The sequence below is a fragment of the Salmo salar genome, chromosome ssa25 (assembly GCF_905237065.1).
Source record: "Salmo salar chromosome ssa25, Ssal_v3.1, whole genome shotgun sequence".
NCBI lineage: Eukaryota > Metazoa > Chordata > Actinopteri > Salmoniformes > Salmonidae > Salmo > Salmo salar.
The window spans coordinates 35,548,436-35,565,584 of record NC_059466.1 but is presented as its reverse complement, the minus strand read 5'-3'; the positions used below and the strand labels follow the sequence as shown (position 1 = coordinate 35,565,584).

At 41.7% G+C, this 17,149-nt stretch overlaps 1 protein-coding gene and 1 long non-coding RNA gene across 9 annotated transcripts in view; both read left to right on the top strand.

Annotated features, from left to right (window-relative positions):
- col4a1 (collagen, type IV, alpha 1) overlaps nucleotides 1-8,447 on the top strand; it is a 161,477-nt gene extending 153,030 nt beyond the window's left edge. For both annotated transcript variants that reach the window (XM_045707490.1, XM_045707489.1), the window contains 4 exons: nucleotides 6,090-6,267; nucleotides 6,824-6,938; nucleotides 7,240-7,412; nucleotides 7,525-8,447. In XM_045707490.1, the coding sequence (XP_045563446.1) occupies nucleotides 6,090-6,267; nucleotides 6,824-6,938; nucleotides 7,240-7,412; nucleotides 7,525-7,606 (548 nt within the window). In that variant the 3' untranslated portion in view covers nucleotides 7,607-8,447. The remainder of the gene's footprint in view (nucleotides 1-6,089; nucleotides 6,268-6,823; nucleotides 6,939-7,239; nucleotides 7,413-7,524) is intronic.
- Nucleotides 8,448-9,719: 1,272 nt separating this feature from the next.
- LOC106586667 (uncharacterized) lies at nucleotides 9,720-16,009 on the top strand. Of its 7 annotated transcripts, none has more exons than XR_006761958.1 (4): nucleotides 9,756-11,821; nucleotides 12,625-12,670; nucleotides 12,784-12,852; nucleotides 14,206-16,009. It is a non-coding gene; the product is annotated as an uncharacterized lncRNA (long non-coding RNA). The 7 variants fall into 7 exon arrangements; XR_006761957.1 differs by having other exon boundaries at nucleotides 12,625-12,673; XR_006761959.1 differs by having other exon boundaries at nucleotides 9,741-12,670.
- The last annotated feature ends 1,140 nt before the right edge of the window (nucleotides 16,010-17,149 follow it).

The window sequence follows — 17,149 nt, the reverse complement described above, 5'->3', positions numbered from 1 at the left end:
GAAAAACATGTAAAAAATGTTATAAATTGATTTGCATTTTAATGAGGGAAATAAGTATTTGACCCCTCTGCAAAACATGACTTAGTACCTGGTGGCAAAACCCTTGTTGGCAATCACAGAGGTCAGACGTTTCTTGTCGTTGGCCATCAGGTTTGCATACATCTCAGGAGGGATTTTGTCCCACTCCTCTTTGCAGATCTTCTCCAAGTCATTAAGGTTTCGAGGCTGACATTTGGCAACTCGAACCTTCAGCTCCCTCCACAGATTTTCTATGGGATTAACCTCTCTGGGGTATGTGGGACGCTAGCATCCCACCTGCGGGACACACTATTCGACAGCCAGTGAAATAGCAGGGCGGCAAATTCAAAACAACAAAAATCTCATAATTCAAATTTCTCAAACATACAACTATTATATCCCATTTTAAAGATACATTTCTCGTTAATCCAACCACATTGTCCGATTTCAAAAAGGCTTAACGGCGAAAGCATAACATTAGATTATGTTAGGACAGCACCTAAACAAGAAAAAACACAGCCATTTTCCAAGCAAGGAGAGGCGTCACAAAAACCAGAAATAAAGCTAAAATGAATCACTAACCTTTGATGATCATCATCAGATGGCACTCATAGGACTTCATGTTACACAATACATGTATGTTTTGCTCGATAAAGTTCATATTTATATCCAAAAACCCCATTTTACATTGGCATGTAATGTTCAGAAATGTTTTGCCTCCCAAATCTTCCAGTGAATGAGCACATCAATTTATAGAAATACTCATCATAAACGTTGATAAAATATTTAACAGTTATTTAAAGAATTATAGATACACTTCTCCTTAATGCAACCGCTGTGTCAGATTTCAAAAAAGCTTTACGGCGAAAGCAAATTTTGCAATAATTTGAGTACAGCGTTCAGACACGAAACCAAACCCGCCATTCTGTGGAGTCAACAAAACTCAGAAATAATATTATAAATATTCACTTACCTTTGATGATCTTCATCAGAATGCACTCCCAGGAATCCCAGGTCCACAATAAATGTTTGTTTTGTTCTATAAAGTCCATCATTTATGTCCAAATACCTCCTTTTTGTTCGCGCGCTCAGTCCACTACTCCAAATGCAGGAAGCACGTGCAAAATGTCACGACGAAAAGTAAAAAAAGGTTATATTTACGTTCGTGGAAATTTGTCAAACGATGTATAGCATCAATCTTTAGGACGTTTTTAACATGAAACTTCAGTAATATTCCAACCGGACAATTCCAATGTCTTCAGAAAAGAAAAGGAACACAGCTAACGCTCACGTGAGCGCGCCCCTCTGAGCTCATGTCATTTTCTCACTCATCAACTTCCAGGCCCTCTTGTTCACTCCATATTCACAGTAGAAGCATGAAACAACATTCTAAAGACTGTTGACATCTAGTGGAAGCCTTTGGAAGTGCAAAATGAACCCTAAGTCACTGTATACTGTATAGGCAATCACTTGAAAAACTACAAACCTCAGATTTCCACACTTCCTGGTTGGATTTTTCTCAGGTTTTTGCCTGCCATATGAGTTCTGTTATACTCACAGACATCATTCAAACAGTTTTAGAAACTTCAGAGTGTTTTCGATCCAAATCTACTAATAATATGCATATTCTAGTTCCTGGGCCTGAGTACCAGGCAGTTTAATTTGGGCATGCCTTTCATCCGGACGTCAAAATTACTGCCCCCTACCCTAGAGAAGTTAAGGTCTGGAGACTGTCTAGGCCACTCCAGGACCTTAATGTGCTTCTTCTTGAGCCACTCCTTTGTTGCCTTGGCCGTGTGTTTTGGGTCATTGTCATGCTGGAATACCCATCCACGACCCATTTTCAATGCCCTGGCTGAGGGAAGGAGGTTCTCACCCAAGATTTGACAGTACATGGCCCCATCCATCATCCCTTTGATGCGGTGAAGTTGTCCTGTCCCCTTAGCAGAAAAACACCCCCAAAGCATAATGTTTCCACCTCCATGTTTGACGGTGGGGATGGTGTTCTTGGGGTCATAGGCAGCATTCCTCCTCCTCAATACACGGCGAGTTGAGTTGATGCCAAAGAGCTCCATTTTGGTCTCATCTGACCACAACACTTTCACCCAGTTGTCCTCTGAATCATTCAGATGTTCATTGGCAAAGTTCAGACAGGCATGTATATGTGCTTTCTTGAGCAGGGGGACCTGGCGGGCGCTGCAGTATTTCAGTCCTTCACGGTGTAGTGTGTTACCAATTGTTTTCTTGGTGACTATGGTCCCAGCTGCCTTGAGATCATTGACAAGATCCTCCCGTGTAGTCCTGGGCTGATTCCTCACCGTTCTCATGATCATTGCAACTCCATGAGGTGAGATCTTGCATGGAGCCCCAGGCCGAGGGAGATTGACAGTTCTTTTGTGTTTCTTCCATTTGCGAATTATCGCACCAACTGTTGTCACCTTCTCACCAAGCTGCTTGGCGATGGTCTTGTAGCCCATTCCAGCCTTGTGTAGGTCTACAATCTTGTCCCTGACATCCTTGGAGAGCTCTTTGGTCTTGGCCATGGTGGAGAGTTTGGAATCTGATTGATTGATTGCTTCTGTGGACAGGTGTCTTTTATACAGGTAACAAACTGAGATTAGGAGCACTCCCTTTAACCTCTATGGGCTAGGTGGCACGTCACCATCCCACTCTATTCAACAGCCAGTGGAAGAGCGTGGCGCGAAATACAAAACCTCAAAAATGCAATAATTAAAATGTTTCAAACATATGACTATTTTACAACATTTTAAAGACAAGACTCTTGTTAACCTCTCTAGGGTATGTGGGACGAAATCGTCCCACCTACTCAACAGCCAGTGGAATCCCGTGGCGCGATATTCAAATAACTTAGAAATGCTATTACTTCAATTTCTCGAACGTTAATCTAACCACACTGTCCGATTTCAAAAAGGCTTTACAACGAAAGCAAAACATTAGATTATGTCAGCAGAGTACCCAGACAGAAATAATCAGACACCCATTTTTCAAGCTAGCATATAATGTCACAAAAACCAAAACCACAGCTAAATGCAGCACTAACCTTTGATGATCTTCATCAGATGACACTCCTAGGACATTATGTTATACAATACATGCATGTTTTGTTCAATCAAGTTCATATTTATATCAAAAACCAGCTTTTTACATTAGCATGTGACGTTCAGAACTAGCATACCCACCGCAAACTTCCGGTGAATTTACAAAATTACTCACAATAAACGTTCACAAAAAACATAACAATTATTTTAAGAATTATAGATACAGAACTCCTTTATGCAATCGCGGTGTCCGATTTTAAAATAGCTTTTCGGCAAAAGCACATTTTGCAATATTCTGAGTAGATAGCTCGCCATCACAGGCTAGCTATTTTGACACCCACCAAGTTTGGCACTCACCAAACTCAGATTTACGATAAGAAAAATTGGATTACCTTTGCTGTTCTTCGTCAGAATGCACTCCCAGGACTTCTACTTCATCCACAAATGTTGTTTTGGTTCAAAATAATCCATAGTTATGTTCAAATATCCTCTCTAAATATTCCATTACCGTACTTCGAAGCATGTCAAACGCTGTTTAAAATCAATTTTTATGCGATTTTTCTTGACCGGGAAACCCTGCTTTCGTTCAAAGACTCAAAGTTGAAAATTGCCTCTTCATGTGCACGCGCACACCCGTCTCATTGTTTTCAGATCGACCACTTACCAAATGCGCTACTGTTTTTCAGCCATGGGCTGCAAAGTCATCATTCAACGTTCTGGCGCCCTCTGAGAGCCTATGGGAGCCGTAGGAAGTGTCACGTTACAGCAGAGATCCTCTGTTTTCAATAAAGAGAGTGTAGAAGGCCAAGAAATGGTCAGAGAGGGCACTTCCTGTACAGAATCTTCTCAGGTTTTTGCCTGCCATATTAGTTCTGTTATACTCACAGACACCATTCAAACAGTTTTAGAAATGTTAGGGTGTTTTCTATCCAAATCAAATAATTATATGCATATTCTAGTTTTTGGGCAGTAGTAATATCCAGATTAAATCGGGTATGTTTTTTATCCGGATGAGAAAATACATGCCCTCTATCCTAGAGAGGTTAATCTAACCACATTGTCCGATTTCAAAAAGCCTTTACAGCGAAAGAAAAACATTAGATTATGTTAGGAGAGTACATAGCCACAAATAATCACACAGCCATTTTCAAAGCAAGCATACATGTCACATAAACCCAAAACACAGCTAAATGAAGCATTAACCTTTGACGATCTTCATCAGATGACACTCCTAGGACATTATGTTATACAATACATGCATGTTTTGTTCAATCAAGTTCATATTTATATCCAGAAACAGCTTTTTACATTGGCATGTGATGTTCAGAACATGCATTCCCACCCAAAACTTCCGGTAAATTTACTAAATTACTCACCATAAACGTTGACAAAATACATAACAATTATTTTAAGAATTATAGATACAGAACTCCTTTATGCAATCGCTATGTCAGATTTTAAAATAGCTTTTTGGCGAAAGCACATTTTGCAATATTCTGAGTACATAGCTCAGCCATCACGGCTATCTATTTTGACACCCGCCAACTTCGGGGCTCACTAAACTCAGAATTACTATTAGAAGAATTGTATTACCTTTGCTGATCTTCATCAGAATGCACTCCCAGGACTGCTACTTCCACAAGAAATGTTGTTTTTGTTCCAAATAATCCATAGTTATATCCAAATACCTCCGTTTTGTTCATGCGTTCAGGTCACTATCCAAAGGGTAACGCGCGAGCGCATTTCGAGACAAAAAATTTTGAAATGTTCCTTTACCGTACTTAGAAGCATGTCAACCGCTGTTTAAAATCAATTTTTATGGTATTTTTCTCGTAAAATAGCGATAATATTCCAACCGGACAATAGTGTTTTCATTCAAAGAGGAAAATAAAAAATAGCATGGTCGCGGGACTGCGCATCTCCAATCTCTTTATCACCAGGCAGACCACTGACAAACTGAGCTACCATACTCTGCCCAGAGACAGGAGATGCCTCAATCCACTTTCTGAAGGCTTTAGAGAGCCAATGGAAGCCTTAGAATGTGCAGCGTAACCCCAGAGATACTGTAGTTTCGAAAGGGACTAGAAAGAAGACCAACAAATTGTCAGACAGGCCACTTCCTGCTTGGAATTTTCTCAGGTTTTTGCCTGCCATATGAGTTCTGTTATACTCACAGACACCATTCAAACAGTTTTAGAACCTTCAGAGTGTTTCTATCCAAATCTACTAATAATATGCATATTCTTGTTTCTGGGAAAGACTAGTAACCAGTTTAAATCGGGTACGTTTTTTATCCGGCCGTGAAAATACTGCCCCCTAGCCCAGACAGGTTAAGAGTGTGCTCCTACTCTCAGCTCGTTACCTGTATAAAATACACCTGGGAGCCAGAAATCTTTCTGATTGAGAGGGGGTCAAATACTTATTTCCCTCATTAAAATGCAAATCAATTTATAACATTTTTGACATGCGTTTTTCAGGATTTATTTGTTGTTATTCTGTCTCTCACTGTTCAAATAAACCTACCATTAAAATTAAAGACTGATCATTTCTTTGTCAGTGGGCAAACATACAAAATCAGCAGGGGATCAAATACTTTTTTCCCTCACTGTAGGTAGGAGCAAGCCCATGTGATGCTTTGTAGGTTAGCAGTAAAACCTTGAAATCAGCCCTAGCCTTAACAGGAAGCCAGTGTAGGGAGGCTAGCACTGGAGTAATATGATCACATTTTTTGGTTCTAGTCAAGATTCTAGCAGCAGTGTTTAGCACTAACTGAAGTTTATTTTGTGCTTTATCCGGGCAGCCGGAGAGTAGAGCATTGCAGTAGTCTAACCTAGAAGTGACAAAAGCATGGATTATTTTTCTGCATTATTTTTGGACAGAAGGTTACTGATTTTTGCAATGTTACGTAGATGGAAAAAAGCTATCCTTGAAACAATCTTGATATGTTTGTCAAAAGAGAGATCAGATCAGCATCACACATAACTACTTGTGTGTATCTCTGTCTGTGTGTAGGTACGGCTGGTAGCTGTCTGAGGAAGTTCAGTCCCATGCCCTTCCTCTTCTGTAACATCAACAACGTCTGTTACTTTGCCTCCCGTAACGACTACTCCTATTGGCTTACCTCCCCTGAGCCCATGCCAATGAACATGGACCCTATCACCGGCCAGGGCATCAGGCCCTTCATCAGCAGGTAGCTGGGTGTGTGCGTGGTGTGTGTGTGTGTGTGTGTGTGTGTATGTGTGGGGGGGTCCACTTCAATCAGTGTAGATGAAGGGGAGGAGATGGGTTAAAGAAGGACTTTTAAGCCTTGAGACAATTGAAACATGGATTGTGTATGTGTGCCATTCAGAGGGTGAATGGGCAAGACAAAAGATGTAAGTGCCTTTGAACGGGGTATGATAGTAGGTGCCAGGCGCACCGGTTTATGTCAAGAAGTACAACTCTGCTGGGATTTTCACACTCAACAGATTCCCGTGTGTTATCAACAATGGTCCACCACCCACCATCCCTGTAGAATGCTTTCAAAACCTTGCCCCCGATGATTTGAGGCTGTTCTGAGGACAAAGGGGGTGCAAATCAATATTAGGAAGGTGTTTCTTATGTTTTGAACACTCAGTGTATGTTTCTGCTCTCACCTAGGATATATATGTGTGGGTATGTTTGTAGGTGTATGTTTGTGTTGTGTGCATCCATGTAAGTGTGTGTGCATGGATAGCATGTGTATTGACCTCTAACTATGCCAACAGGTGTTCTGTGTGTGAGGCTCCTGCCATGGTGATAGCAGTACACAGTCAGAATATCATGATCCCATCATGCCCCAATGGCTGGGACTCACTCTGGATTGGCTACTCCTTCGTCATGGTGAGAGAGACAAAACGAATATTACAACGCCATGCCTGCTGTATCAGCACTTACCTTCTGTATCAGTACTTACCTTCTGTATCAGTACTTACCTTCTGTATCAGCACTTACCTTCTGTATCAGCACTTACCTTCTGTATCAGTACTTACCTTCTGTATCAGTACTTACCTTCTGTATCAGCACTTACCTTCTGTATCAGCACTTACCTTCTGTATCAGTAGCAGTACTCTCTCTCTCTCTCCTTCCCCCCCTCTCTCTCTGTCTACTCTCTGTCTCTCTCTCCGTCCTTCTCTCTGTGTAGCATACCAGTGCAGGTGCTGAGGGCTCTGGCCAGGCCCTGGCATCTCCTGGCTCCTGTCTAGAAGAGTTCCGGAGTGCTCCCTTCATCGAGTGTCACGGGCGTGGAACCTGCAACTACTACGCCAACTCCTACAGCTTCTGGCTGGCCGCCATCGAGGACGAGGAGATGTTTACGTAAGCCAAGAACAACTCTCTTTCTCTCTCTCTCCCTCTATCTTTCCCTTTCTGGCTACCAGAACTCTGACATGGTCTTGATTGATTGATGTCGTCTCACATCTCGTTCCAGGAAACCCGTGCCCACCACACTAAAGGCAGGAAGTCTCCGGACTCACATTAGCCGTTGCCAGGTGTGCATGAAGAGGACATAGGCCTCGCCGCTGACCTCTCTGTGACCCTTAACCTCCCACCACAACCCGTGACCCCAACCATCTGTCCGCGGTGTGGCTTGACTTCTTGTTATTGATCTAAGGATGGTGCTATTTCACTGTGTGTGAGGGAGGAGAGGGACAGAGATACACAGACACACACTCTGTGAAACAGAACAACAAAATACCCAGAGATCGCCGAAAGAACAGATCACACACACACACACACACACACACACACACACACACACACACACACACACACACACACACACACACACACACACACACACACACACCGGAGACCAAGCCATAACACCAACCGGCCCTTCGCTCCATCATGCAGAACACTTTACTAACATTATCACAACGTTTCTCTAATGAATGGTGCCCAGTTTACGACTGCACTGAGTACACCCCCAATCCCCATTTGTAAACTGGCGTCCATTTTGAAAGGGGGTGTTTGTGCAAGTCAGGTGCTATTGAATCTTATCTATTTGCCTTATTATTTTCACTCAAAGCCACTGACTTTCAGCTCTGAGTTACAGTTATAGATATTGTTATTGTTCTTCACTTCTTTTATCTTTTTACTCTTTAAATAACACAGTACTAATTTAAGAATGGGAGTTACCACTGGCTACAGATGCTTGTCACAGTGAGAGATCACCATAGGTTAAGTGTTGCTAGCACACAGGCATAGTGATGGTTATGTTGTAAATATATTGCTTTTCTTTTTCTTACCTAACATAACAGCCACCATAATCTCTATTTCAATTTGTATTTTATTTATGAGATTTATGAGATTTGAGTTGCCAAAGAACCATAAACAATGTGAGATATGAAAGTACAGTATGTTATTCTGGTCCAACCGGACACAGGCACTTAAAGTTACAATACTGCGTTTAGCATTACATGTTACATTTAGCATTACATGTTACATTTAGCATTACATGTTACATTTAGCATTACATGTTACATTTAGCATTACATGCTACAGTTAGCATTACATGTTACATTAATAAGCATACATCAGTCCTGCCGCTATAGGCCAACACCTTCAGTGCCTTGTGGTTCACCATGAAAAACAGAACAGTGAAATAAAGCTGTGGCAGCATCACTGAAAGTGTGTATGTACAGTGCATTCGGAAAGTATTCAGACCCCTTGAGTTTTTACCTTACAGCCTTATTCTAAAATGGATAACAAAAAAAAATCATCAGCAATCTATACACAATAACCCATAATGACAAGCGAAAACAGGTTTTTCAACATTTTTGCAAATGTATTAAAAAACTGAAAAACCTTATTTACATAAGTATTGTGTCGAGGCACAGATCTGGGGAAGGGTACCAAAAAATGTCTGCAGCATTGAAGGTCCCCAAGAACACAGTGGCCTCCATCATTCTTAAATGGAAGAACTTTAGAACCACCAAGACTCTTCCTAGAGCTGGCTGCCAGGCCAAACTGAGAAATCGGGGAGAAGGGTCTTGGTCAGGGAGGTGACCAAGAACCCGATGGTCACTCTGACAGAGCTCTAGAGTTCCTCTGTGGAGATGGGAGAACCTTTCAGAAAGACAACCATCTCTGCAGCACTCCACCAATCAGGCAAAAGTTTGCCAAAATGCACCTAAAGACTCTCAGACCATGAGAAACAAGATTCTCTTTGGCCTGAATGCCAATCGTCACGTCTGGAGGAAACCTGGCACCATCCCTACGGTGAAGCATGGTGGTGGCAGCATCATGCTGTTTTTTTTTTCAGCGGCAGGGACTGGGAGACTAGTCAGGATCGAGGCAAAGATGAACAGAGCAAAGTACAGAGCGATCCTTGTTGAAAACCTGCTCCAGAGCGCTCAGGACCTCAGACTAGGGCGAAGGTTCACCTTCCAACAGGACATCGACCCTAAGCACACAGCCAAGACAACGCAAGAGTTGCTTCGGGACAAGTCTCTGAAAGACCTTGAGTGGCCCAGCCAGAGCCCGGACTTGAACCCGATCTAACATCTCTGGAGAGAGCTGAAAATAGCTGTTCAGCAACGCTCCCCATCGAACCTTACAGAGCTTGAGAGGATCTGCAGAGAAGAATGGGAGAAACTCCCCAAATACAGGTGTGCCAAGCTTGTAGCGTCATACCCAAGAAGACTCGAGGTTGCAATGGCTGCCAAAAGTGCATCAACAAAGTACTGACTATAGGTTCTGAATACTTATGTAAATGTGATATTTTTGTTTTTTATTTTTTATAAATTAGCAACAATTTCTAAACAACTGTTTTTGCTTTGTCATTATGGGGTATTGTGTGTAGATTGATGAGGGGGAAAAAAACAATTTAACACATTTAATAATAAGGCTGTAACCTAACAAAATGTGGATACTTTCCGAATGCACTGTATGTGTATGTCATTGGAGTCCACACTGGCACATATTCACACACACACACACACACACACACACTCTTAGTACAGGTGTGTTTTATCACAAGCCGAAGGTGATTCCACACACGCTCACACACACTTGCTCTTGTTGACGGAGGAAATTCATGGCTTGTAGTTTGTGTGCAGAAGAATCCTTAAAAAGAGGAAGAGAGTCGTCAAACACTTATCTGTTCACTCGGCCACTCAATCTACTTATTGTGCAGCAATAGTTCTGTGTATGTTTCTGAATACATCTTTCACATTATTTTGCATGTTGAAGATTATTAATCATATGCTAGAACCCAAAGAAAGGCACATGCATATTCTTATTTTTACACTGATATACTTGACCATGCCAACTGAATAGCCTTACTCTTCCTGTACATACAGAACATTGAGGGAAAGGGGATACCTAGTCAGTTGCACAACTGAATGCATTCAACCAAAATGTGTCTTCCGCATTTAACCCAACCCCTCTCAATCAGAGAGGTGCGGGCTGACTTCATCAACATCATTGGTGCCCAGGGAGCAGTTGTTAGGGGTTAACTGCCTTGCTCAAGGGCAGAACAGCAGATTTTTCCACCTTGCCAGCTCAGGATTTGAACCAGTGACCTTTCAGTTACTGGTCTAACACTCTTGATCACTAGGCTTCCTGTTGCTCCCTAGATAAGCCTACTGCAATAGTCTTTCTGTGACAATTAGCTAGATAGATTTAGATAAACTAGATTTGCCATTTTGGTCAAAGACAGAGAGTGATGCATGTATGACTATGCATTTCAAGATTCCCGTGTTTTAAATCTACAGTACTTTCAAACTCCTTTTTAGAATTTATATTGCCAACTGGCAGGTGTCCCAAATCTAGAACATGAACCGTTCCCTGCTGCTCCCCTCTTTCTTCTGATGGTGAACTCTTGAACTCTAGAACCCTAGAACCAAGACTCTCCTCTCCCAGCCCTGAATCAGTCAAGTATCAAATTAATTAGATGGAAGAAATTAAGCTACCAGACCTTACACGCTACTTGTAACCAACAATCTTTCATATAATTAGTTTTGACCCAATCAAAGCCTTTTGAAAGTAGAAGGCTCTCATTGGCTAACATGACTCATCCTGCCCTTTGGTCTTGGTCAATGAGGGTCAGATTCAGAGATTTATTTCCATATCCCCTATACATGATTGCATCCTCTTCTCATATTATGTCATTACTCAACCATATTTTATGTATTATGTTATTATTCTTCCCAAATGCTTATTCATAAATACAGTATAAGCAGGACTCATTGAGGAATAAGACAGAGCTGGAGACCAATTTGGCTGGAGAGTTCTCGGGTTGTAGTCGCTAGTTTATGATGAGTAAACAGACCAAAACTATTCCCCTCACCTCCCAGTCCCCATACTGTGTAACTCATTCAATAAAATAATTTCTATAAAATATCATGCATTTTCATAACTGTGTCCTGGATATATGATATGATACAGGCTACAGTTAGTCTGGGTACCAGTCTGTTTAGCTAACATTCCACTCTGTATTCCGTGTCATATGCCAAAGTTTAGCTAAACAGACTTCTATAGGCACGGGTAAGCCTCGAGCAAGGAGCGAACAACCACTGTAGCCACAGATCTCACTTATTTAATGTTAGTTATTCCAGACAGATCTAGCATTTCTCCATCTGGAAATTACTACTTACAACACAACTGCAATTATTTTATTTCATGTTTGTCCAAGATAGCTAGCTGCAAAGCTAGCAAGCTAGTTAATTTAAGATGCCTCTAGATCCAGTTCGCCAGCAGAGCAGCACTCGCCAAAAAGACAGGTATGTCACTTTTGCTTTTAGAACTTTCTAATCACCTCTAAAGTTGTTTGGTATGCAATCGCACTAGCTACATATATCTAGCTGAAAATACTTGATGAAATGGATTGTTTCTTTGTAGCTAGCAATCTAGCCTGGTTGTAGGCTGTAGGTTACAGCAGGCAAGTACTGTAACATTGCAGTAGCCAGCTAACGTTACACCTTTACTGAATGACAACAATAAAGCCTGAACACTGCTCGGTCTTGCTAGTTGGGCTTAGAAATGGACAAATGAACATATGGAGAGATCACACATACATGCAGCTGTGGTGGTGGCACTTTGTTTTAGCTATCTACCTGCTTTAAATAGTGAAAATACTCCAGCCTTTGGTGCTCCCGAGTGGCGCAGTGGTCTAAGGCACTGCATCTCAGTGTTAGACGCCTCACTACAGACACCCTGGTTCGAATCCAGCTGTATCACAACCGGCCGTGATTGGGAGTCCCATAGGGCAGCGCAGAATTGGGCCGGTGTAGGCCGTCATTGTAAATAAGAATTAGTTATTAACTGACTTGCCTAGTTAAATAAAATAAAAAAACAGCAGGTCTCCCATGAACAAGTGATGTTGACCTCAATGGGACAACCAGGTAATTAAAGCTACACTAGATAGTGAGAATGCACAGAACAGTGTGGTTCAGTGGAAGATTTTCAAAAGAATTTTCAGTCAGATGAGACACCTGGTGTCATTCATTTACAGATTGAGAAAGATTTCCATATCTGTTATTGCTAATGGTGTGGCTATGTGCTGTTGCTTTTAATAAACACACAGCAAACCAAAAGCTGACACCATTGGAGTGGGTGCCGGATAGACAATGGTGGTAAATATCTCATTCAAATTGAATTTAATTCATTAATGTGGCCACTTAATTTACTGTATGGTTATCGTTATAAGTTATGCATACTTAATGTTAATATTCCTTTACCCTAGGTCCTTCATTCTGGAATGTGAAGCCGACTGACCCTAGCAGGAAGGACCAGAGAAAAGTGTTTGCTTAAGGTACATTTACATTTACGTCATTTAGCAGACGCTCTTATCCAGAGCGACTTACAAATTGGTGCATTCATGACTTCATATTGAGTAAAATGTAATTCCACTCAAGTTCAGATTTAGATTTAGAGTGACTGACATGAATTGGAACCTAAAAAGCATGAGCTGGCGCACACACAGATAAAATAATTTTCTGTTGAGGTGGTGACTAACAGTGAATAAACTGTAAGCTATAAAATATATATATACTGCTCAAAAAAATAAAGGGAACACTTAAACAACACATCCTAGATCTGAATGAAAGAAATAATCTCATTAAATACTTTTTTCTTTACATAGTTGAATGTGCTGACAACAAAATCACACAAAAATAATCAATGGAAATCCAATTTATCAACCCATGGAGGTCTGGATTTGGAGTCACACTCAAAATTAAAGTGTAAAACCACACTACAGGCTGATCCAACTTTGATGTAATGTCCTTAAAACAAGTCAAAATGAGGCTCAGTAGTGTGTGTGGCCTCCACGTGCCTGTATGACCTCCCTACAACGCCTGGGCATGCTCCTGATGAGGTGGCGGATGGTCTCCTAAGGGATCTCCTCCCAGACCTGGACTAAAGCATCCGCCAACTCCTGGACAGTCTGTGGTGCAACGTGGCATTGGTGGATGGAGCGAGACATGATGTCCCAGATGTGCTCAATTTGATTCAGGTCTGGGGAACGGGTGGGCCAGCCCATAGCATCAATGCCTTCCTCTTGCAGGAACTGCTGACACACTCCAGCCACATGAGGTCTAGCATTGTCTTGCATTAGGAGGAACCCAGGGCCAACCGCACCAGCATATGGTCTCACAAGGGGTCTGAGGATCTCATCTCAGTACCTAATGGCAGTCAGGCTACCTCTGGCGAGCACATGGAGGGCTGTGCGGCCCCCCAAAGAAATGCCACCCCAAACCATGACTGACCCACCGCCAAACCGGTCATGCTGGAGGATGTTGCAGGCAGCGGAACATTCTCCACGGCGTCTCCAGACTCTGTCACGTCTGTCACGTGCTCAGTGTGAACCTGCTTTCATCTGTAAAGAGCACAGGGCGCCAGTGGCGAATTTGCCAATCTTGGTGTTCTCTGGCAAATGCCAAACGTCCTGCACGGTGTTGGGCTGTAAGTACAACCCCCACCTGTGGACGTCGGGCCCTCAAACCACCCTCATGGAGTCTGTTTCTGAAGTAAGCATTTCACTGTAAGGTCTGTTGTATTCGGCACATGGGACTAATTATATTATATTTGATTTGAACATTTTATTTGATTCAGGTTAGTGTATAGTAAAAGCTTTGTGATTAAAATAATATTGTGCCTCTTTTAGATCTGCCAAGCACACCTCTGCCAGCCACACCACCACTGCCCTTGACAGCTTCTGCACTGGGCCCATCAAGAGATGAGGTCGCGTCTTCATCTTGTACCACGGCCAATGGACAGAGCCCATTAGAGCGGCCAGTGATGGGCTACTGGCCAATCATCACGGAGAAGAAGATATCCTGAAGCGGGTGAATCTGCTCTGCTCTTAACACCAGCCCAGAGAAGCTCCTAGAGAGACACAGCTGTGGCATTATGTTACTGTAGAGAGTGAAACGGTCAGTGTCCCAGTCATGTCCTCAGTCATGTCCCCTGCCACCTACACTTACCCAGCAGAAGGCCTCACCAACTCAACGTTGCCGTTTGAGGATTTAGCTTCCGCTGCCTTCTTTCAATGGGAACTGGAGGCCTCGAAGCAGAGGGGGCAGTGAGGAAGGAGCGAACAGAGGAAAGAGATGTACAGGTTCTGCCAGCAGCCGCTGAAACAAATCTCCAACAGCCCATATCAGCTTTCCCTGAGTGGTAGGAAAATATCTACTGCCTAGTGTTTCCTCTGTACATTGTACAAGGCATCGGAGGGAGCTCCAGCAGTCTGCCTTTTATGAGACTGAAAAGAAGAGATGGATGGTGGAGAAGGGTAGTGACTCTATACACACCTACACACAGAAATAAATAGGAGCTGCAAATCTATTGTCATAGAAATTACCACCAGGGACTCAAAGTCAAACTTAAATGAATCATTCTTTATTTTCAGTTAACTGGAGAGGTTCCAACAAACTTAATGCACCATAGTACACGTCGGTCGGGAGCTCTGTCCCTCAATTGTTCGCGGATGATGTGTCTCCTCCTGGGCAGCTCACAGTAAGGGTCTGGGTGGGTCCTCGTTGTCTTTTGGTCAGACAGAAATTTCCTTCATGCTTCATGAAATGTGCCACCAGTTTTCTTCGCAGACCCTCACTAGAAAGCTCCGCAGGCAGAATCAATCATCCGGTTCTTGATGCCAAATTGTCATGGAAATTACCAACAGGGACTCAAAGTCAAACTTAAACTAATCATTATTTATTGTCAGTTAACTGGAGAAGTTCCAACAAACTTAATGCACCATAGTACACATCGGTCGGGAGCTTTCCGGGGCAGTCCCGTTAGTTCTCTTATATACTGCTTACACAGACAAGTTATATTTGCATGATTTACATTATACATTATTCCTGATTAATTAATTTGGTTATTGCTTAAACTATCAAAGGAGGTTCTATCAAAATACGTCATTATAAGTAAGCGAAATGAACACATAAAACCAGACACTTCATCCTTTCAAACCCTTCATTCTGGGTTGTGCAATCCAACTTGTAAAACCATTGCAGTAGAATGTTTTATGCTTCACTACAGGACACTATTTCCATTAATGGAAGTGGTTCGGACTCTCGTTGAATTTGTATCTATTTCACTGTCCATTATTTTACATTTAATCAGTAAGGCCAGGGAGGTGTGGTATATGGCCAATATACCACGGTTAAGGGCTGTTCTTATGCAAGACACAACGCAGAGTGCCTGGATACAGCCTTAGCCATGGTATATTGTCCATATATCACAAACCCCAGAGGTGCCTTATTGCTATTATAAACTGGTTACCAATGTAATTAGAGCAGTAAACTAAATGTGCTTTCAGCCAATCAGAATTCAGGACTCAAACCACCCAGTTTATAATACTGAACATACATTGCTGTATATTTTGTTGTACAAAGGATTGTTCTCCAACACTATCATAAATATGTCTGTGATTTCATTAAAGTAAACCTGAAAGTAAAGTAATATTCTCTGAGTTGCTTCAATGTTGTCTTTATGAATAAGATACATGCATGTCCATTGTTCTCCAACACTATCACAAATATGCCTTTGATTTTATTAAGTTAAACCTTAAGTTAAACCAATCTTCTCTTAGTTTTTCATGTTGTCTTTATATGCATTAAAATGGAAATGCAACGTCCTCCAAATGCAAAACGTCCTCCAGCTATTTCTGAACTTCTACTTTTGAAAAGCGATATCCCAACTATACATATATTAAAATACACACACATTTTTTACAACAGTCTTTTTAGGCATTGAAGCAGTTGTTCTGATGGGAATCCGTGATGTCATAGGCCTCCTTGCTTGAGGAACAATAGAGGAGCTAAAGAGAACAAAAGAGGAAAGCATTTATGCGAATGCATTTACATTCGCATATCAAACTGTTTATGCTAAACAGACCTAAAACCACTATCCAGCTTTGTTGTATGAAAAAATGAACAAATAGGTGTTGTTCATGAAGCGTGTAACTGCCGAGGTAGAATATTGAAAGTAGAACAATCCACTTTATGTGTTTATCTTCAGATTTAGCTTTTATTGACCTACTTTGCATCTCACAGGGTATGGATGTCACTGCTCTGAAAAGGCACTCAGTTAATCACAATGTGTCCCATCCTCTCCTGTAAAACGATTTGCTCTGAGGTAATAAACATTATTAAAGACAAAAAAAAATCTATAAACTGATTAAACTTTACTAAAACTCTATCACAAGTTGTAATGTAATTATTGTTTTAAGTACAGTGTACCAACTTCTGAGGGAATACACTCTCTTTTGTAAATGTTTTAAAATCATAGTACAGTGTAACAAGTATTGTAAATACTCATGTATTGTCCCGGGGTTGGATCGAACCAAGTCTCAAAAAATGGCAGAAAATGTCAAATAAGGTCACCAAAATTGTGCTCCAGCTATACACCACTGCCCAGCTCGAAAGTCACCATTGGGGAGCCCATCAGTGTACATCCGTTTTTTTTCTGTCGATGTAAAAGCGGTGTGATGTAGTAGTAGATAAATTCACTAGAGGGCAAACTCAGTCCACTGTGGTGAAGACTACAGTTCAGCTGAGTTCAAACTTCATCTGTCAGCAAGATTTTTATTGTGAAGCCATATT